Source organism: Theropithecus gelada, chromosome 3, assembly GCF_003255815.1.
Source record: "Theropithecus gelada isolate Dixy chromosome 3, Tgel_1.0, whole genome shotgun sequence".
In the NCBI taxonomy this organism is placed as follows: domain Eukaryota; kingdom Metazoa; phylum Chordata; class Mammalia; order Primates; family Cercopithecidae; genus Theropithecus; species Theropithecus gelada.
Window position 1 is genome coordinate 21058586 of NC_037670.1, and position 21649 is coordinate 21080234.

Sequence of the window (21649 nt, forward strand, 5' to 3'; positions counted from 1 at the left end):
ACTGCACTTACACTTCACACATACACACACACCCATGCACCACCCATTCACACTCGCACCACTCTGTGCACCCCACACACACCACATGCACCACACACACCACACGCACCACACACACCACATGCACCACACACACTACATGCACCACACACACCACATGCACCACACACACCACATGCACCACACACCACATACACCACACACACATGCACCACACACACCACATGCACCACACACACCACATGCACCACACACACATGCAGTGCACTTACACATCACATATACACACACATCCATGCACCACACTGACACACCACACACACACACAACACATGCACCATGCTTACACATCACACATACACACACACCACACCCATGCACCACACATACACACTCACACCACCCTGTGCACCACACACACCACACTCACAACACATCACACCACAGGTATCACACTCACATCACACCACATGCACCACACACGTCACACCACATGCACCCCCGGCCCCATACACACTGAATGAATAACACAGCCACACAGAGGGCAGGGCCTGGGCCCGGTACTGAGTCCCTCCTTGCCTCTGAACAGCACACCCCCTAAGGCAGGCCCAGCCCACGGCTCCAGGGGCTGTCACGGATTTCCAGGGACTTTCCGAGGAGGGAGCCTGGAGCCTGTCTTGCTGGCGAGCAAATGGCAGTCCTCGAGATCACCCTGACTGCGCGCTGTGCACACGCACACTCACACGTGTGCACACACACGCACTTGTGCAAGCGCGCACACGAGCCAAGCCAGGCAGCCGCACAGCAGCCGCCAGGGTCGGGTTGATGAATCCGGAGGCCCCGGTCACCTCGCGGCCCGCGGGCAGGCGCCGGAGGGGCTGGCGGCGCGCGCACGTGGCGGGGCCCGGGCGGCGGGGCCTTTAAGGGGGCGGGGGCGGGCCGCGTTGGTAGCAGCGGGGAGAACGGCGGCCCCCGCAGGCCCAGCCGCGCCCCCTCCCTCGGGCACCGCCCCCGCCCCCGCCCCGCCCCGCCCCGCGGCCCGAGCCTCCTCCGGCCACTGCTGGGCCGCGGGCGGGACGCCCGGGGCGGCGCGCGCAGGAGGAAGCGCGCCCGGCCGCGGCCCAGGAACTTCCCTGACGCCGAGTCGGGAGCGCCGGCCGCGGGGTCCGCTCGCGCCCCTGTTCCGCAGGTGTGCGGGGCTTTCGCCCAGCCCCGGCCGCGGCCGCCGCGCATTTTCTTCCCGCTCGCCCCGCCCAGAGGCCCCGGGCCGCGCTCCTCGCCGGGCTCCGACCCCGCCGCGCCCCCTCCACGCCCCCCGCGCGCCGCGGCCGCCGCCAGCGCGTGTCCTGAGTCCGCCGCTCCGGCCCGGGGCTGCCGGGGAAGTTGGGGCGAGGCGGGCCGGGAATGCGCCATGGCCATGGCCCGGCTGGGCTCGTGGCTTGGGGAGGCGCAGTGGCTCGCGCTGGTGTCGCTCTTCGTCGCGGCGCTGGCCACGGTAGGCCTGTACCTGGCGCAGTGGGCGCTGGCCAGGGCGCGACCCCAGCCCCAGCGGCGGGCGGTGGAGCATGGAGAGGGGCAGCGCCCGGGGTCCGACGCGCTGCTCTCCTGGATCCTGACGCTGGGCAGCTGGAGGAGCCAGTGGCAGGCGGCCTGGGTGACCGCCCTGAACGAGGAGGCCGAGAGGAAAGGGGTGAGTTTCCGGGACTGCGGGCCGGGGGGCGGCTGATGCCGGGGCGGTCTGTCCGGGCCAAGCTCTTTCCTGGAGGCGTCGCCACAGCCCCTGACCCAGGGGAAGTGTTGAGTCCTCCCCCCAGCGCAGAGCATCCTCCAGAGTTAGGAGAGAGACGGGGGAGCGAGGACCCTTGACTGGGAGACAAGACAAAGTGATTGATTTTATTCTCCAAACGGCAGGTGCGCCAGGCCCTGGGCTCCGCGAGGGACAGGCTGGCGGTTGGAGGGACTGTCAGTAGCGCTCATCCGCGCCAGTCGTTACCTCCCCTGCCTGGAGTCCCGGCGCGAATTCCCGTGCCCGATGGGACACTCACTGAGCTTGCACATGATACACGAATAGCTGTGACCCCAATGTGCTTCCACCTCTCATAGAGCTGAATTTCACCAAGAATTTATCTCCAAAGACTTGCATTCCTTGGCATATAAAAACAGCGACCGTTTGCTGAGGGCCAGCCGCTGGGCAGACATCCTACCGAGGCTTTCGGTGCGTCTGCCATCTCTGAATCCTCACAACTCCCCGGACATAGGTGTTATCACTGTTTTACAGATGAGGAAACCGAGGCCCAGAGACGGCAGGCAGCCTGCCCAGTGCCACACAGCTCGTGGGCGGCAGAGCTGGCATGTGAGCCCAGCTGCCCTGGCCTGCAAGCTAAGGGCCTCGTGTCTTACCTCTGCTGCCTCACAGTCCTGTGGGCGTTTCTGTAGTCGTTGTTTATTTGATTGTTCCTTGACTTATTTTTGCTTTTAAGACATCTTAGTTTAATGACAAGTTCCTGGTATGTACTGTTCTTAGGCATTTCACAGGAGGAGTTGGAGCCTGGGTGAGTTTGGGGAGGCACCCTTAGTCTTGGCCGCTGCTCCGCCCTTCTAGGCCACAGTTTCCTGCACCTACATGTAAAGCTCAGTGGTCATTCGCTGTGGAAATAGCAGAATTGCTAATTTTGAACGTCCGGCCCCATCAGCCTTCAAAATATTCCATGGCAGGCCCTGTGCCTGGTCCTTGTGCCATGGCCTTGGAAGACATGGCCATGGAATTAAAAAACAAAAAAGCTTTGACTATCAGCAGACATCCAGCAAATCAAGAGACCTTGTTCTGAACTCTTGAAAAAGAACATAAATGACTGTACTTTTTGGAGGAAAAAAGGCTTCAGGGTCAGTCGACTGACTTTTGTCCTGGTGCCCAGAATCTGTACCTCAGCTGTCCAGAGCTAAAGAGTTTCTCAGGGAAACCAGTGGTCTCTTGTGGGAGCCCTCCACTCCTGTTGGCCTCACATCCAGGAGCAAATGCAGGTATTTCCCCAGGAAGCTTCCATCACTGACCCCTGATTGACCTGGTATCAAGGCTTCTGAGGCTGAGTCCCCTCCAGGCTGGTGGCGCGATTGGGCACCAGTCTCATCCGTGCCCTTTGTAGGAGGCAGGCGAGTGTTGGGTGAATGACCTGTGAGTTCCGCTTCTAACTCTGGAGTTTCAGGCCCAGAGGCAGTGACCTTACCTTCTGTATATTTAGGATGGTTTGTTTCGTGACATGTATGGATTGGCTTCAGAAAATATGATCCCCTTGGATATGATCCTTCCATATTCCCATCTGCCTGAAGTGTCGAGAGGCAGAGAAGAGGACGTCCCTGCCCTGGCATCTGTCTTGGGCTGGTCAAGTCAATCTGAGAACACTGAAGGAAATATTTGAAAGTTTTGGATAAAAACTTTTTACCTGAGTCTTCGTGTGGGATCAGGGAGGGTGTGCATTCAGGGAGAGAGAGGGTCTCAGCTTGTCTGCACCTTCTCTGTTCTCTCTCTGCTGTTGGCCACACACTGCAGTCTCATACCCCTGTCTCTCCTGACTTCCTGCCCGGAAGAGGCAACAGTGTCCTGGATTCATGCTCAAAGCAACCCAGGACCATGTCTGCCATATTTGCATGGACATAGTCCATTAGTTCTGTGATGACAGTCTTTGGTATTGCTTACTTTCCTGGGGACTGGGGTGGGGGAACACAGTCCTGATGCCTGGGAATGTCATTTCATTTCCATTCGAATGGAACGTGTTGCTGGCAGATAGGATCTGGGTGACTGGGCTCCCTATGAGTGATGGTCACACACCCTCCCCGCATCCTGAGCCATCGCTGCTGTATCAGTGATGGCATTTTGGGTGAGCAGGTGGTGGTGTTTGCATTCCTGGCCGCCTGAGTCCGGTGATTGTCACATACATCCGAGCATCCTGGGCCATCGCTGTTGTGACAGTGATGACCGTGTGGGAGAGCAGGGGCTGCCGTGTCCATTCGTGGCTGCCCTGACTCTGGCAGGAGTTTCTCGCTGCCCTCCCCCACCTCAATTCCCACTAATCCCGGATTAGGGCTGACACTCCGAGCCCGCTCTCGCCCGGAAAGCCACAGCTTAGTGCTCCCCCTCCTGCCTCTGCCTTGTCCTGATGTCACTCTGTCCTACCCAGGGAGGAGACCAGTTCTTGGCCTGTCACTTAGGGATTGAGAAGACCTGGTAATAACTTCATCACATCCAGCATTCTGTCTGGAAAGTGGAGATTTTTACACAACGGAGACAATAACTCCTCCCATTCCAAGTTTTACCCCACCTTTGTATTTTAAGATGGAAAGAAACCCTAAACTCTTCTAGCCAAGCCCCTTCCTTCTCCAGAAGAGGAGACTGAGGCCCCTGAGCTGGAGGAATTTGCTGAGGTCTGCCCATCAGTGGCTGCAGCCTGTTCCCTTGTGGGAAGCAGTTTCAACTTGGAGACCTAAATGTTTCCTTTAAATGAGAGCCAGCGAGAATGGCTCAGAGAGTAGAATTGTTAATGTGTTATCCTAAACAGTGGGGCTTGCACCTCCCAGGATCCAAGGACTGGGCAGCACCCTAGGAGTCCTCGTGCTCTCTGATGACCACTGCAGCAGCGCAGACTCCCCATATCGCAGGGGACCTCGGATCCCCACCCTCACTCCAGAAAGGGTTCTAAATTTTATGTGACAGTGATTTGCACTGACCTCAGAGGAAACCATTGCTGATCTGCCGGCTGGCCAGGTGGATGCCAGGTATGCAGAGATCACAGGGGTCCCGCCCAGAGAGCTTAGCGACACACATGCCTGCCCCCCACATCCGCTTTAGTAGGCTTGGGGAGCACACTGTGAGGGTGTCCCATGGTTGAGAATCACTGGTGAGAAGCTGCTAGAACACACCTGCCATCCATCAGAGTTACTCTTTCTTTTTTTTTTCCTTTTTTTTTTATTGTTATACTTTAAGTTCTAGGGTATATGTGCGCAAGGTGCAGGTTTGTTACATAGGTATACATGTGCCATGTTGGTTTGCTTCACTCATCAACTCATCATTTACATTAGGTATTTGTACGAATGCTGTTCCTCCCCCAGTCCCCCACCCCCCGACAGGCCCTGGTGTGTGATGTTCCCCGCCCTGTGTCCATGTGTTCTTGTTGTTCAACTTCCACCTATGAGTGAGAATATGCGGTGTTTGGTTTTCTGTCCTTGCAATAGTTTGCTGAGAATGCTGGTTTCCAGCTACATCCATGTCCCTGCAAAGGACATGAACTCATCCTTTTTTATGGCTGCATAGTATTCCATGGTATATATGTGCCACATTTTCTTAATCCAGTCTGTCGTTGATAGGTATTTGGGTTGGTTCCAAGTCTTTGCTATTGTGAATAGTGCTGCAATAAACATACATGTGCGTGTGTCTTTATAGTAGCATGATTTATAGTCCTTTGGGTATATACCCAGTAATGGGATTGCTGAGTCAAATGGTATTTCTAGTTCTAGATCCTTGAGGAATCGCCACACTGTCTTCCAAAATGGTTGAACTAATTTACACTCCCACCAACAGGGTAAATAGAGTTCCCCTTTCACCCAGCACCACCTAAAAGCAGTTGTTTGAGCTTTGACTCTTGCCTCTCCATTTGGTGTGGTGTTGCAGACACCTAATTCCCATTGATGTGATCACTCTTTCGTCATAGAGAACAGAAGATCCCAGAACTGGCTCAGTCTCAGGTCAGGCTCCTCAGACTGAGAACTAATATTATGGTATCCAAAAGGACCAGTTGAGATTTTCTTTTTACTCCCCTGTGATTACATCAGTATTTACAAAGTGGTTCATGATCATCAGTTATACCCTCAACACCCCCTTGGAAGTCTCTGGGACTGCTGTCCCACAGTCTCCTTGACTCTGGGATCCAGCGTGCTTGCTGCCGATGGCCCCTGCCCGTGGGCTGCGTAGCACTCCCCCCAAGGCTGATGCTGTCTGGACCACGTGTGGGCAGCACCCGTCCCGAAGTGAGGCCTGTGTTCTGTGGCCTGCGCTCTGGGCTTATCTAGTAGCGGCCCACCTAAGTGGGATGAGGCCCCGGACGAGGAGGGTCTCCAGTGCTGTTTGTTTCTTTAGTCCTTCAGCCCAGGGTTTCTTTAAAGGAATGTTCCAAATACAAATGATCAAGACTATAACTATCAAACAATTTGTGGTCTTTGTAAAAAAAAAGAAAAAAAAAAAGAAAGATGCTGTGTGGACTTGGAACATGTTATTAATAGCACTGACTTGAATAGAAGTTTCTGCATTTACAAAGTAAACAAAGTGGCCACCAGACTTCAGAGTCTTTGCATTATATAATGACCTTCCAGTTGTGCTCACAAAGTCCAAACTCCTTGACCAATGACAGTGACTGGTGTAGGAAGCCAGTTGGTAGAACTGTGGCAGCCACTGTGGGGAAGGGCCTTGGAGCTGCCCTTCCCTCCTCCAGTAGAAGGAACTTGGGCCTTTTTGGGGCTGTGAACCCTGCGCCCTCCACCATGACCCCTTCTGTCGCTCCAGTGTCCAGGGACCTTTCCTGTATGGGGCCTTCCCACAGGTCATTCCTTTTGTTTGGAGTTCTTATCTTTTTTTCTGCTTATGTGACTTCTCTAAATCTTTTGGGTCTTGGCTCAGAGGTCCCCGATCCTCCCCTTCAGCCAGGATGCTCCCCACCCTGCCGTCCTCCCGACCCCCTGGAGTCACTTATGCCCTGGTCAGCTCCCGGCATTGTGAGCTGGGGCAGAGCCAGGGGCCGTCCAGGCAGAGCCAGTCCCAGTGCCCGGCACAAAGCCGGCTCGCGGCAGGCTCTGGTCTCAGTGGGGTGAATGATGGGCCTCTGGAGGAGGAGAAACAGTGGTGATGCCCATTCCTCCATCTGGACTCAGGCCTTCTGTCTTGGGAGCCGGCCAGGCCTGGGCAAAACAAGCTGTTTAATGTGCTTTGTTTTTCGCTTCTAAAGCATCAACATTAAAGGAGGCTCTGATGACTTTGCAAGTCATCAATGCAAAACCCAGGAATAGGCGCCAGTTCAGTTTGTTCTTTGCACTCACCCATTCTCCCAACAAGACAGGAATTCAGGAAAGTGTGGGTGTAGTGTTCACATCAACTAAAATTCCCCCAACGCTAACTTCCATTCCCGCGGGCCCCTGGTAGGTTGCTGAGGAGGGAAGGCACTTCTTCAGCCCGTGGAAGAGCCTGTGGGGAAGCTGTGGAGCTGGGTGCGGGTTTGCTTGGTGCTCCAGCTCTGCCCTCCCAGCTGTGCGATCCTGGGAGAGTCTCTGTGCATCACCTGCATGAGGGAAAATTTTGGGTTCAATCCAGAAAACAAAATCCACTCTCCTAGCGGTGAGATCAGATCTGTGTGAGGCATTTAACAAAATGCCTTGTACCTAGTGAGACAATAAAGGTAGGCTGCTCTCTTTAAAGTCTTATTTTTTAAACTTTTTATTTTGAACTGCTTTCACAGAAAAGTTGAAAAAAAATGATTTAGCTTCCATATATTCGTCGCTCAGCCTTGCATAACCAAAGCTCAATGATCAGAACCAAGAAATTAACATTGGTGCTATGTTACTATGATTCGTAACACAATAAGATTAATGTAATGTAATAATTCAAGAAATTTAGGCCAGGTGCGGTGGCTCACGCCTGTAATCCCAGCACTTTGGAAGACTGAGGTGGGCGGATCACCTGAGGTCAAGAGTTCAAGACCAGCCTGACCAACATGGAGAAACCCCCATCTCTACTAAAAATACAAAATTAGCTGGGTGCGGTGGCATGTGCCTGTAATCCCAGCTACTTGGGAGGCTGAGGCAGGAGAATCGCTTGACCTGGGAGGCAGAGATTGCAGTGAGCCAAGATTGTGCCATTGTACTCCAGCCTGGGCAACAAGAGTGAAACTCCGTCTCAAAAAAAAGAGAGAGAGAGAAAGAAAAAGAGAGAGAGAGAGAGAGAGAGAGAGAGAGAGAGAGAGAGAGAGAGAAAGAAAGAAAGAAAGAAAGATTAACATTGTCACAACGCCTAATGACTAAAGCGAAGGCCTTCTTTGAATTTCACCAGTTTTCCACCTGTCTCCTTGTATCGTTCTAGGTTCCCATTAAGGGTACCTGTGGCGTTGAGTTGTGACTTCTTCATCACCTGCAGTCTGTCAGGGTTTCTCAGTCTTCCTTTGTTTTTTATGACCTTGATAACTGAAGACTATTGATCATTATTTTGCTGACTATCTTTCCATTTGCCTGGCATTTTCATATGGTTGGAGTGAGGTTATACAAACCACAGAAGTGGTGTGCACTGTGTCTGGGGCTTGTGACGTCAGTGTGTCTTGTTGCAGTGGATGCTGAGCTTGGTGCCTTGGTTAAGGTGAGTTCTGCTGGGGTCATCCTCTTGTATTTTATGTCTCCTCCTGTATTAGTCTATTCTTGCATTGCCAGAAAGAAATGCCTGAGACTGGTAGTTTATAAGAAAAGAGGTTTAATTGACTGATGGTTCTGCTGTCCAGGAAGCATGGCAGATTCTGCTTCTGGGGAGGCCTCAGGAAACTTACAATCATGGTGGAAGGTGAAGGGGAGCAGGCTCATCTTCTATGACCCAGAGCAGGAGGGAGAGAAAGAGGCAGGAGGTGCTACACACTTTTAAACAACCAGATCTCATGAGAACTCACTCAATGTACAGTACCACGTGGGGATGGTGCTAAACCATTCATGAGAAGTCCCCCTACCATGATCCGGTCACCTCCCACCAGGCCCCTCTGGCAACACTGGAGATTACAATTCAAGATGAGATTTGGGCAGGGACACAGATCCACATCATGCCACCTCCTTATATCTTTCCTGCTGTAGTTAACAGGTAGTGTGGGGACATTCTTTGAGCCTGTGCAGATCCCATCGCTCCTCAAACTTTTCCTTACTGATTTCACAACCATTGATATATCTTGTGTGCAGTGATGACGAAGGTGCAATTTGCTTGATGGTGACTTTCTGTTTCCTCTTCCTTGCTCTCTTTGTTATTTGGAACTCTACTGCAGGAGAGATCTGTCATTTCTCCTCCAATGAGATATTTATCTGATTGTTTAGCTCAATATAGACTCAATGGGTATTTATTTTATTCTGTGGGTTATCATCCCATACTATCACTATTTATTATATTGTTGTATCAGTTTGTTTTCCCACTGCTTTGAAGGACTTCCCTGAGAGTGGGTAATTGATAAAGGAAAGACATTTAATGACTCACAGTTCCACATGGCTGGGGAAGCCTCAGGAAACTTACAATCATGGTGGTAGGGGAAGCAGGCACCTTCTTCACAAGGTGGCAGGAGAGGGAAGAAGGAAGGAGGAACTTCCAAACACTTATGAAAGCATCAGATCTTGTGAGAACTCACTATCATGAGGACAGCATGGGAGAGACCGCCCCGTGATCCAGTCACCTCCCTCCCTCTACAGATGGGGATTACAGGGCCCTCCCTTGACACGTGGGGATTACAAACAGAGCCAAACCAAATCAGTTGCTTAAGTTGTTCTCCTTTGGGCCATCAGGGTGCTCCTTTGAGAGTAGCCTCTTGTGTTCTTCCATCAAGCCCACTTTTTTTTTTTTTTTCGTTTCCTTCATGTTTCCACAAAATGTTTGTTTTTGGCTCCCCACAGGCCCTGGATTCAGCCACTTCTTCAAGCAGCCCTGATTCCTTTTATTGGAGAAGTGTTTAGAAACCAAGACCTAGGCATTGGGTGTGTTCATTACCGCTTGGTTCTGATTGCTCCTCTTCAGTGCTTCAGTGTTCAGCAATAGCAAACATACATGTGTATACCAACATGTGTGTGTGTGTCTATATTTCTGTGTATTTCTCACTGCATTTATCTTAATAATCATGATTGTATCCTGCACCTTGGGTTCTAATCCAACAGAGTTCATTTTAGTTTTTTCTCTTTCTTATTCTTAACTCCCTTCTCCAAGAGTAAGACATTGGACATCTGCTGTCTTATTTACTTACTACTTATATGTTCAGTTCTAGTATATGCATAAAGTAGTTTCTGAGTTCCCAACCTATGAAACACATTTACTGGATTACAGCATTTATGTGCAGTCAAGATGCAGTTTTCCAAGCTTCCTAGGTTATATCTGTATTTTTCCCATCCCCTTCAGGGTGGTTATAGTGCATTTGTAGTGCATGTGTTTTTCCCATCCCCTTCAGGGTGGTTATAGTTCATTTGTAGTGCATGTGTTTGTTGGTGCACCAGAGCCACACAGTTTTAATTATGGGGTTTCTGTAGTCTGTTTTAATATCTGGTGGAGCTAGTTACCCTTGTCTTCCTTTTTCAGTGTTTTCCTGGCAATTCTTGTGTGTTTCTTTTTCCATGTGGACACAAAGTCTTCCTTTAAGTGGACTGGGGTCTGGAATAAGGGTTCTCTCAGCATTGACACAGCAGCAGAGATGCAGAGATACCTGAATTTGTGGTTGTGTGTGGCAGGCAGGCACACCCTGCTCCTGAAACTCAAGGACTTGGCAGATCAGAAAAGGAAAAGCAATCTCTCTTAATAATTCATTTTCTTTGTGAGACCACCCCTTGACCTTAAGTTTCCCAGCAAACTCTTTTTTTTTTTTTTTTTTTCTTTTGAGATGGAGTCTCGCTCTGTTGCCCAGGCTGGAGTGCAGTGGTGTGATCTCGGCTCATTGCAAGCTCCGCCTCCCGGGTTCACGCCATTCTCCTGCCTCAGCCTCCCGAGTAGCTGGGATTACAGGCGCCTGCCACCAAGCCTGGCTAATTTTTTTGTATTTTTAGTAGAGATGGGGTTTCACCATGTTAGCCAGGATGGTCTCTATCTCCTGACCTTGTGATCCGCCCGCCTCGGCCTCCCAAAGTGCTGGAATTACAGCTGTGAGCCACCGTACCCGGCTGCAAACTCTTTTCAAGGTTTGAATTCAGAAGGTAGCAAGGGAAGAGGGTAAACACTGCATCTGCTGCCCCAGGGGAGCATGCGTCTGCACCTAGGCTGGTGTAGGGTAACGTCGTATCTTTAGACTACTACAGAAGGTACATTGTTTCTCCACTGCATCCTCCGAGCGGCTGGCATGTTGCCTGCTCATGGTTCTCTGCCTGGCACTGTTCTCTGTGCTGGGTTCTGTTCTCTCAGGCCAGAGAGCCTGGTGCACAGAACTGTCTCATCACCAAGCTCACAGCGTGGCCCTGGCCAGCAGGTCCCACCCAAACAAGCTCCCACCACAGAGAATGCCAGCAGAGCAGCCTTGAAACTGTGATTTCATCCCTGTTGAGTAGTGCATTTAATTCTTTGCTGATTTTTTTGGGATGAGGTAGATAGTGCAAGAACAGGGTGAGGTTAGAAGTGTATAAATCAAAATGTTCTGTCCCTTTTAGGTTTACTTGGGTCATTGGGAATTCTTAAGAAATAGCCTCAGCATAACCTCATTGCTTGCTCACTTACACCATGCTTGCTGGAATCGCCATGGCACGGTTTTACACCGCTTCCCGTCTCCCACCCTCGGTCATGCCTTGTAGCTGCACCTAGCTCACTGCGGTGGAGATGAGATACAATGGGAGCCTGTGGGGCTGCGTGTTTTTTAACCACCCAGTCGGAGCTTACTTAAACCTGATGTGCTTTCTACACCATGTCAGGAACAGAGTTCAAGGAGAATTTCAATGTGGGGTTGTGTCGTTGGCAATACACATTTGGCCTTTCGAGAGCTTAGTTTTGAAAGAGCAAGACTTGGCTGGCCACATAAACCCTGGTTTCTTTGTTATAAAACGTTGGTCTTGTTGCCTTGTGGTCCTGTTTATTTAATTGTGCATCTCTTGTTTGGGGATTTAATTCTTTCTCTTTGAGACAGGGCCTTGCTCTGTCGCCCAGGCTGGAGTGTGATCCAGCTAAATACAACCTTCACTTCCTGGGTGCGAGTGATTCTTGTGCCTCAGCTTCCTGAGTAGCTGGGATTACCCATGTGTGCCACCACACCCAGTTAATTTTTGTATTTTTGGTAGAGACAGGGTTTTGCCATGTGGTCAGGCTGGTCTTGAACTGCTGGCCTTGAGTGATCTGCCCGCCTTGGCCTCCCAAAGTATTGGGATTACAGGTGTGAGCCACCATGCCTGGCCTTGCTTGGAGATTTTTAATTGGAAGAACCAGAACAGACATGAGCTGACCGAGTTTCCTGAAAGGATGCTGGGGGAACATGCAGAGCCATGGGCAAAGGTGAACCTTGGGGCCAGGTGGCTCCAGAGAGCTGTGAAGTAGGAGCCAAGGAGTCTACGCTGTGGGCAGCCACCAGCTGGGCTCATTTCCAGCCAAGGAACCTTGGTCACCCTCTCAGATCCCAGGCAGAGACCAGGCCTAGGGGGTAGGAGAAGAGAATGGGGGCACCCTAAGTAACCGTGCCACAGCAACCACACGCAACAGGGAGAGGTGCCTCTCCTAGACCAGAGTAGAGGACCGTCCCTAGCAGTCAGGGAGGGCACAGCCGGAGCCCACTGTGCCGGCCAAGGTGACCGCTAGAGCCACAGATCCTCTAATGTGCACGAAGCGGCCCTGCCCCGAGAGTCTGTTTCTTTCCTTATGCTGTCAGCAGGAAGATTCCGAATGCCCTTCACAGGCTTCCTGCAGCATCTTCAGCTTTGCTCCTGGGTGCCTGTCCTTTCCCAGCCTTCTCCTATAACTGAATCCTGCGCACTGAGCACAAGCCATCAGCAGCCGCTCCTTGGATGTGCAAACCTACTGATATTTAGCCGCTGCTGCTATTTAGAAGCACAGGGTTAACAGAAAGACGTGTTAGTACATTTTCTTAATTTTTCAGAATTTTAAACAGATACGTAATTTAAAAGATGCAGCCCCTCCTGTGCATGCCCCTCCTCATGCCACTCCTCTGTTCCAGGGCCCGCCTTTCCTGTCCTTTGAGGAGGACCCGCGGCAGCAGCCCCTGGAGCTGGCAGTGCAGGAGGTCTCCAGTGTGCTCAGGTCGGCCGAGGAGAAGGTGAGCCCGGGAGCCCCTTTCCCTGCAGGAGGAAGTGAACTTGGTGCGGGGGACGGGCAGTTTGCTTTGTTTAGAATCATCGGGCCGGGCGCGGTGGCTCAAGCCTGTAATCCCAGCACTTTGGGAGGCCGAGACGGGCGGATCACGAGGTCAGGAGATCGAGACCATCCTGNGCACTTTGGGAGGCCGAGACGGGCGGATCACGAGGTCAGGAGATCGAGACCATCCTGGCTAACACGGTGAAACCCCGTCTCTACTAAAAAAATACAAAAAACTAGCCGGGCGCGGTGGCGGGCGCCTGTAGTCCCAGCTACTCGGGAGGCTGAGGCAGGAGAATGGCGTGAACCCGGGAGGCGGAGCTTGCAGTGAGCTGAGATCCGGCCACTGCACTCCAGCCTGGGCGACAGAGCGAGACTCTGTCTCAAAAAAAAAAAAAAGAATCATCGAAAACGCAGAACCCTTTACAGTAGGAAAAAAATCAAAACCACCATCTGGCTCATCAACTGATGGGTGGATGAAGAAAGTGTGATCCGTCCACATAATGGGACGTTATTCCGCCTGGAAAAGGAGCGAGATTCTGACACTCGCTCCAGTGCGGATGAACCCTGAAAATCAGGTGTCAAGTAGAAAAAGCTGGACACAAAAAGCCTCGTATTGTGTGATTCCATTTATATGAACTATCCAGAGTAGATAAACCTGCAGGGACACAGAGGAGGTTCGTGTTGCCAGGGCCTGGGTGAGGGACTCTTGGGGGAAAATGGAGAGTGACTGCTGATGGGCTGAGGCGTTCACGTTGGGGGGATGAAATGTTCTAGAATTGATGGTGGTGTTAGTTGTAGAACTCTGTGAATATATTAAAAACCATTGATTTGTACAGCTTCAACAGGTGAATCATATCTCAGGGCATCTGATATCTGTTGCTCAAATATGTACATCCTGTTGTAGACTTTATATATTATGATATATCTCGTTTTATATACATATGTTTACATATATATGAACTATGTAGATGTTATGTAGAATTCATTTTCCTGTTGCTAACAGTTTATATGCTCAACTTACTAGACTCATCAGATACCATAAAGCATAAAAGCTTCTGAAATAAGTCCTAAGACATTTTCTCTCTTTTTTGGTTTTGTTTTGTATTGTTTTAGGGATGGGATCTCGCTCTATTGCCCAGGTTGGAGTGCAGGGGCATCAGCTTACTGTACCCTTAAACTTTTGGGCCCAAATGATCCTCTTGCCTCAGCTTCCTGAGTAGCTGGGACTACAGGCGCGTGTCACTGTGCCTGGCTAATTATTTTTGTTTCTTTTTTTGCAGAGATGGGGTCTTGCTATGTTACCTAGGCTGGTTTTGAACTGTTAGTTTCAAGTGATCCTCCCACCTCAGCCTTTGGGAGCAAGTGCTGGGATTATAGATGTGATTCTCCATGACCAGCTGAAATTTTCTCTTTAATACAAGTCTTACCCTTGTACTCATTATATTATTGTTGTTGTTGTTATTATTATTATATTTCTTACTCTTGGGCTCTGAATTTTCCCCGTTAATAAAAACGGTTTATTTGCCAGTTATATTCAGCATAACTAGCAAATCCAAAGACCAGCTCCATGTGGATAAATACAATGTTCTTGTTGGCTGCTGAATGCACTGATTTGTAATTTACAGTCTAGAGTTACAGTTAGACATGAGGGTATGGTCTCACTTTAGGAGGGAAAAGAAGAAATCAGTGCTTCCCCCCTTCCCCATAACTCACATATATATTTCCCATATGTGTATATAATCTGTTTTTGAAAGCATCATCTATAATGAAGTTCCGTCCTCTATTACTCCTCTTCCTAGCTACACTGATGACTGTTCTTCTAAAGTTGGTCTGCTCTTTCTTCATTTTCAGCTTGTGTTTATATGTTGCCTGTGTTGCTGTATGATGTTTATGGCTCTGTCTGCATTTTTTTTTTTGAGACAGAGTCTCGCTCTGTCGCCCAGGCTGGAGTGCAGTGGCCGGATCTCAGCTCACTGCAAGCTCCGCCTCCTGGGTTTATGCAATTCTCCTGCCTCAGCCTCCCAAGTAGCTGGGACCACAGGCATCCACCACCTCACCCGGCTAGTTTTTTGTATTTTTTAGTAGAGACGGGGTTTCGCCGTATTAGCCAGGATGGTCTTGATCTCCTGACCTTGTGATCCACCCGTCTCGGCCTCCCAAAGTGCTGGGATTACAGGCTTGAGCCACCGCGCCCGGCCTCTGTCTGCATTTTATTATCAAGTTAGGTGTGTGGGTGCCATTTAGCAGACAGCAAGGAGGGGACGCCCATGTGGCCCCAGATGGAGGAGAGTGTTGCGGGCCCCTCCACCCCACCTCTCACGTATCCCTGTGACAGCTGGGGTATTTGTGTGTTTAACATGTTTATCATTTTTTATGTACTTTTGCAACAAGATTTCTCTATGTAGATCACTGTAATTTTGAGACTTCTCCAGGTTAGTTTTTGTAGTTCTTTTCTTTGTTGTTCATTTTGCTTCAGCTATAATTCAGGATTCCAGATGAACCCGAGCTCACTTACCCATCTCCTATTACTGGGTAATTAAATTGTTTTCTCTTTTTCGAAAGTACAGGTTGAGTATCCCTTATCTGAAATTCTTGGGGTCAGGAGTATTTTGGGTATCAGATCTTTTTTTGGATTTTTGAATATTTGCATTATTTTTTACTAGTCAAGCATCCCGAATCCAAAATACTCCAGTGAGCATTTCCTTTGAGCATCATATCGGCACTCAAAAAGTTTCAGATTTTGGAGCATTTCAGTTTGGGATTGTTGGATTCGGGATGCTCAGTCTGCACAGAGAGTGCTGCAGCGATTGTGTCTGTTCATTGCCTCCCGACTCCTCAGACAAGCACCGGAGGATCCCAAGAGAAGGCATGAGCCTGGCAGGTCACTGGTGTGCACACTTCAGCTTGGCCAAGTATTCCTGAGTCAGTCACCAAAGTGCTGTTCCGGTTTTCTTTGCCCCAGCAGCATAGGAGAGCTCTCCTTCCTGCATACCCTTGTCAGCACTGGAGCCACACTGTTACATAATCCTTGCAATGAATGTGAGGAAGTTACTGGAAAATACTGGGGTTGCAGGAGGGAGCCCATGGCAGCAGTGCAGGATGCTGAGCCTGGCACAGCCTGGAGAGCTGGGAGGGTCCTGCGGCAGGTGGTCCAGTGCCCATTTTACACCTGGGGAGCTGAGGCGCAGAGAGCTGTGGGCCTGCCCTCCTGGAGCCCGCTGCTTTGGAAGTGCCTTCCCGGATGGCGCGCACCCTCTCTATTTGTGGCAAACAGGGTCTGAATCCCTTTATGGCGGGGTGGTTTCTGTATGGTGTTTTCCGGTGCTTTCCCAGTAAAGAGAGGAGTGGAATGTTCAGGCCTGGCCTGGACAGAGAGTGGAGCAAGCGGAACTGTGGAAATAGCAAGACTCTATCTTTAAAAAAACTTCATATTGCCAGAAAAGTGGCCTGAGACAGTAGGTGATTCAATTGTAATCCCTTTAATAAATACAATTCCAGAAATGGACATGACAAAAATAGTACATGTAAATTAGAAGTTAAAAACAGCATTGTATTTGTACAGCCATGACCATAGGAACATTTTTCAACACGGTTGAAATGTGGAAGCCACCCAAGGGCTCACTGATAGGCAAATGGATAAGGAAATGGAATAGAATTCAGCCACAGAAAGGAAGGGCATTCTAGGCCGGCCACCATGGCTCAAGCCTGTAATCCCAGCACTTTGAGGCCGAGGTGGGCAGATCACGAGGTCAGGAGTTCGAGACCAGCCTGGCCAACATAATGAAACCCTATCTCTACTAAAAATACACAAAAAGTTAGCTGGGCGTGTTGGTGCGCGCCTGTAATCCCAGCTACTTAGGAGGCTGAGGCAGAATTGCTTGAATCCGGGAGGTGGAGGTTGCAGTGAGCTGAGATTATGCCACTACACTCCAGCTTGGGTGACAAAGCGAGACTCCATCTCAAAAAAGAAAAAAAAAAAAAGAAAGGAAGGACATTCTGACATAGGCTATAACATGAATGAACCTTGAGGACATTATGCTCAGTGAAATAAGCCAGATGTGAAGGGACAAATGCTGTATGAGTCCACTTCTTAGCGGTCCCTAGAGTAGCCTGATTCAGAGAGACAGAAAGTGGAATGGTGCGTGCCAGGTGCTTGGGGGAGGAAAGTGGGGATGTAGTGCTTAGTGAGGACAGAGTTTCAGTCTGGGAAGATGCAGCTTCTGGAGGTGGATGGTGATGATGGTTGATGCAACAAAGTGAATGGACTTAATGCCACTGAACTGTGCACTCAAAAATGGCTAAAATGGTCAATTTTATGTTATGTATATTTTACCACAATAATAAAAGATGTGGAAGGGTATAGAGATTTCTTAAGCTTTCATTATTTCACATAGCAAGCTTTGTTTAATTTGTTTACCCTTCCTTTACCTGAGCTATGATTTGTCAATCCTTGTCAGGTGTCAATGACTTTATTTTCTTTTTAAAATTTATTTTTTTAATTGACAAAAATTGTACATATTTGTGGTATGCATCTTGATGTTTTGATATATATATACATGTGGAATGGCTAAATCTAACATGTGGATGATGTCATATACTTAACATTTTGTGTGGTTAGAAATTTAAAATCTACTCTTTTAGCAATTTTCAGGTATATAATGTATTGTTACTAACTTTAGTCACCATGGTATGCAATAGATCTCTTGAACTTCTAACTGAAATTTGGTATCCTTTAACCAATACCTCCCCAGTGTCCCCAACTCCCTAGCCCCTGGTAACCACCATTCTGCTCTTGGTTTCTTTGAGTTTAACTTTTTAAGATTCTACTTATAAGTGAGATCAAGTGGAATTTGTCTTTCTGTGCCTGACTTATTTCACTTAACGTAATGTCCTCCAGGTTTATCCATGTTGTTGCAAATGACAGGATTTTCTTCATTGTTAAGGCTAATATTCCATTGTGTATATCTGCCACATTTTCTTTATCCATTCATCTGTTGATGGACACTCAGGTTGATTCCATCTCTTGGCTGTTTTGAATAATGCTCCAGGTATCTTTTTAACATACTGATTTTATTTCCTTTGGATCTATAATGGACCCTTGAACAGCATGAGGGTTACGGGCACTGACCCCTTGTGCCATCAGAAATCCACATATAGGCCGGGCACGGTGGATCACGCCTGTAATCCCAGCACTTTGGGAGGCTGAGGCGGGCGGATCACAAGGTCAGGAGATCGAGACCATCCTGGCTAACACGGTGAAACCCCGTCTCTACTAAAAATACAAAAAATTAGCCAGGCGTGGTGGCGGGCACCTGTAGTCCCAGCTACTCAGGAGGCTGAGGCAGGAGAATGGCATGAACCCAGGAGGCAGAGCTTGTAGTGAACTGAGATCGCACCACTGCACTCCAGCCTGGGTGACAGAGCAAGACTCCATCTCAAAAAAAAAAAACCAAAAAAAACTCCACATATAACTTTGATTCCACAGAAACTTAACTACTAATAGCCTACTGTTGACCAGAAGCCTTACTGATAATGTAGTCAATTGACAGATATTTTGTATGTTATCTGTATTACTCTGTTCTTACAATGAAGTAAGCTAGAGAAAAATGTTATTAAGAAAATCATATGGGCCGGGCGTGGTGGCTCACGCCTTTAATCCCAGCACTTTGGGAGGCCGAGGCGGGTGGATCATGAGGTCAGGAGTTCAAGACCAGCCTGGCCAACTTGGTGAAACCCTGTCTCTACTAAAAATACAAAAAAATTAGCCGGGCGTAGTGGCAGGTGCCTGTAATCCCAGCTACTCAGGAGGCTGAGGCAGAGAATTGCTTGAACCTGGGAGGAAGAGGTTGCAGCGAGCTGAAATCGCGCTGCTGCACTCTAGCCTGGGTAACAAAGCGAGATGCCATCTCAAAAAAAGAAAAAAGAAAAGAAAATCATATGGAAGAAAAAATCTATTTACCATTCATTAAGTGGAAGTGAATCATCATAAAGGTCTTCATCCTCATCGTCTTCACGTTCAGTAGGCTGAGGAGGAGGGAGAGGAGGGGTTGGTCATGCTGTAGCAGGGGTGGCAGAAGTGGGAGAAAATCCACGTATTAGTGGACCTGTGCAGTGGAAACCCATGTTGTTCAAGGGTCAGTAGTATACCCAGTAGTGGAATTGCTGGATCATATGTTAGTTCTCTGTTTAGTTTTTAAAGGCGCTTCCATATTGTTTTCTGTAATGGCCGTAATAATTTACAGTGTCACCAACAGCACACAAGGGTTCCCTTTTCTCCATGTGCTTACCAGCACTTGTTATCGCTCATATTTTTGCTAATAGCTATTCTCACAGGTTTGACGTGATATCTCCGTGTGGCTTTGATTTGCATTTCCCTGATGATTAGTGATGTTGAGCATTTTTTCAGAGACCTGTTGGCCATCTGTATGTCTCCTTTTAAGAAACGTCTATTCAGGTCCTTTGCCCATTTTTTAATTGGGTTATTTGTTTTCTTGCTGTTGAGCTATTTGAGTTGTTTATTTATTTTTGATATTAACCACTTATCAAACATACGCTTTGGAAATATGTGATTCCATTCTGTAGGCTGTCTCTTCACTCCGTTGATGGGTCCTTGGCTGTGCAGAGTTTTTAGTTTGATGCAATCCCATTTGTCTGTTTTTGTTTTTGTTGCCTGTGTTTTTGGGGATCATACCAAAAAAAATCATTGCCCAATCCAATGTCTTAAAGCTTTCCTTCTGTGTTTTTTTCTAGTAGTTTTATAGTTTCTGGTCTCACATTTAAGTTCTTCATGCATTTTGAGTTGATTTTTGTATATGTGTGAGATAAGGGTCTGATTTCATTCTTCTGCATGTGGGTAGCCAGCTTTCCCAACACCATTCAAGGAGTCAGGACATTTTTTTTTTTGGAGACAGAGTCTTGCTGTCTTGCTCTGTCACCCAGGCTGAAGTGCAGTGGCGCAACCTCGGCTCACTGCAACCTCCACCTCCCGGATTCAAGCAATTCTCCTGCCTCAGCCTTCTGAGTAGCTGGGATTACAGGTGCACACCACCATGCCCGGCGAATTTTTGTGTTTTTAGTAGAGATGGGGTTTCACCATGTTGGCCAGGCTGATCCACATGATCCGCCCGCCTCGGCCTCCCAAAGTGCTGGAATTACAGGCGTGAGCTACTGCGCCCAGCCCTCGGTGTCAGGACTTTTCTAGCTGTGGAGGTCAGGCTTCAGCAAGCACAGACGGGCATGCTGCAGTTTGCAGATACTCACAGGCTCTGGCAAGTTCAGACCTCAGGCTGTCATGGGTCCGTTCTGTCTCAAACATAGGAATTCTGCTATTATCATAAAATCAATACAAGTTCATTGATGAAAACTTGAAAAACACAGAAGAATATTTAATAAAAACGCACGGTAGTTGTGTGAACTAGTGATTAGCTCTGTTCCTGTGTTGGTGTGCATTGCCAGTCTTTTTCTTCTGCATTTATTTTTTGCTACAATTTACACTATATTCCATTTATATTCTTTCCCCCATGTCACTAAAATTCCTCAAAAATTCTAATGAATGAACGCATAAGAGTCAAGGCTAGCCGGGCGCGTTGGCTCATACCTGTAATCCCAGCACTTTGGGAGGCCAAGGCAGGTGGATCACGAGGTCAGGAGTTTGAGACCAGCCTGGCCAATATGGTGAAACCCCGTCTCTACTAAAATTACAAAAATTAGCTGAGCGTGGTGGTACATGCCTGTAATCCCAGATACTTGGGAGACTGAGGCAGGAGAATTGCTTGAACCTGGGAGGCAGAGGTTGCAGTGAGCCGAGATTGTGCCATTGCACTTCAGGCTGGGCGACAGAGCTAGACTCCACTCAGAAAAAGCAAACAAAACAAAACAAAACACGAGTCAAGGCTGTGAAGCAGCAGCCGTGTTGTCCTGGTTAGGAGCAGGGTTCCTTGTGTGGCTCGGCTTCTTACCTGTAAAGGTAGAGGATACTCTCCACCCCCTAGACAGGCTGTGAGGATGGAGTGAGTTACTGCAGGTACAGCACATGGAGCAATGCCAAGCCTGTGCGAGGCTCAATATTTTCGCCTACCTCTATTGTTATTTTTGCTCATGTGTTTATTTCTTCACTGTTCCTAGACGTAGAAGAGTAGAGGTACTTGAGAAAGAGTATGTGCATTTTTAAGGATCTTGATACATATTGTCAGAAAAGCAACCTTAGGAAATGGACTACTTTTTATTTTTTGAGACAGAGTTTCACCCTGTCACCTAGGCTGGAGTGTATTGGCACAGACACTGCTTACTGCAGCCTTGACCTCCTGGGCTCAACAGTCCTCCTGCCTCAGCCTCTCGAGTAGCTGGGACTACAGACATGCACCACCATGCCTGGCTAGTTTTTTATTTTTTCTGTAGAGATGGTGTCTCACTTTGTAGCCCAGGTTGGTCTTGAACTCCTGGGCTCAAGTAATGCATCATATTCTGCCTCCCAAAGTGCTGAGATTATAGGTATGAGCTACCTCACCTGATGAAAGTGGATGATTAAATTGCATTTGTTTTGATACAATTACAGAAATAGTTCATGCTCATTAAAAAGTTAAAAATAAAAATGTCCCAACTTTGATT

The 21649-nt window shown here is 48.7% G+C and overlaps 1 protein-coding gene across 1 annotated transcript in view; it reads left to right on the plus strand.

Annotated features, from left to right (window-relative positions):
* Nucleotides 1-1107: 1107 nt before the first annotated feature.
* Nucleotides 1108-21649, plus strand: part of C2CD2 (C2 calcium dependent domain containing 2) — a 70742-nt gene continuing 50200 nt past the window's right edge. The window contains exons 1-2 of the mRNA XM_025380937.1: nt 1108-1690; nt 12903-13001. Coding sequence (XP_025236722.1) covers nt 1412-1690; nt 12903-13001 — 378 coding nt within the window. The 5' untranslated portion in view covers nt 1108-1411. The remainder of the gene's footprint in view (nt 1691-12902; nt 13002-21649) is intronic.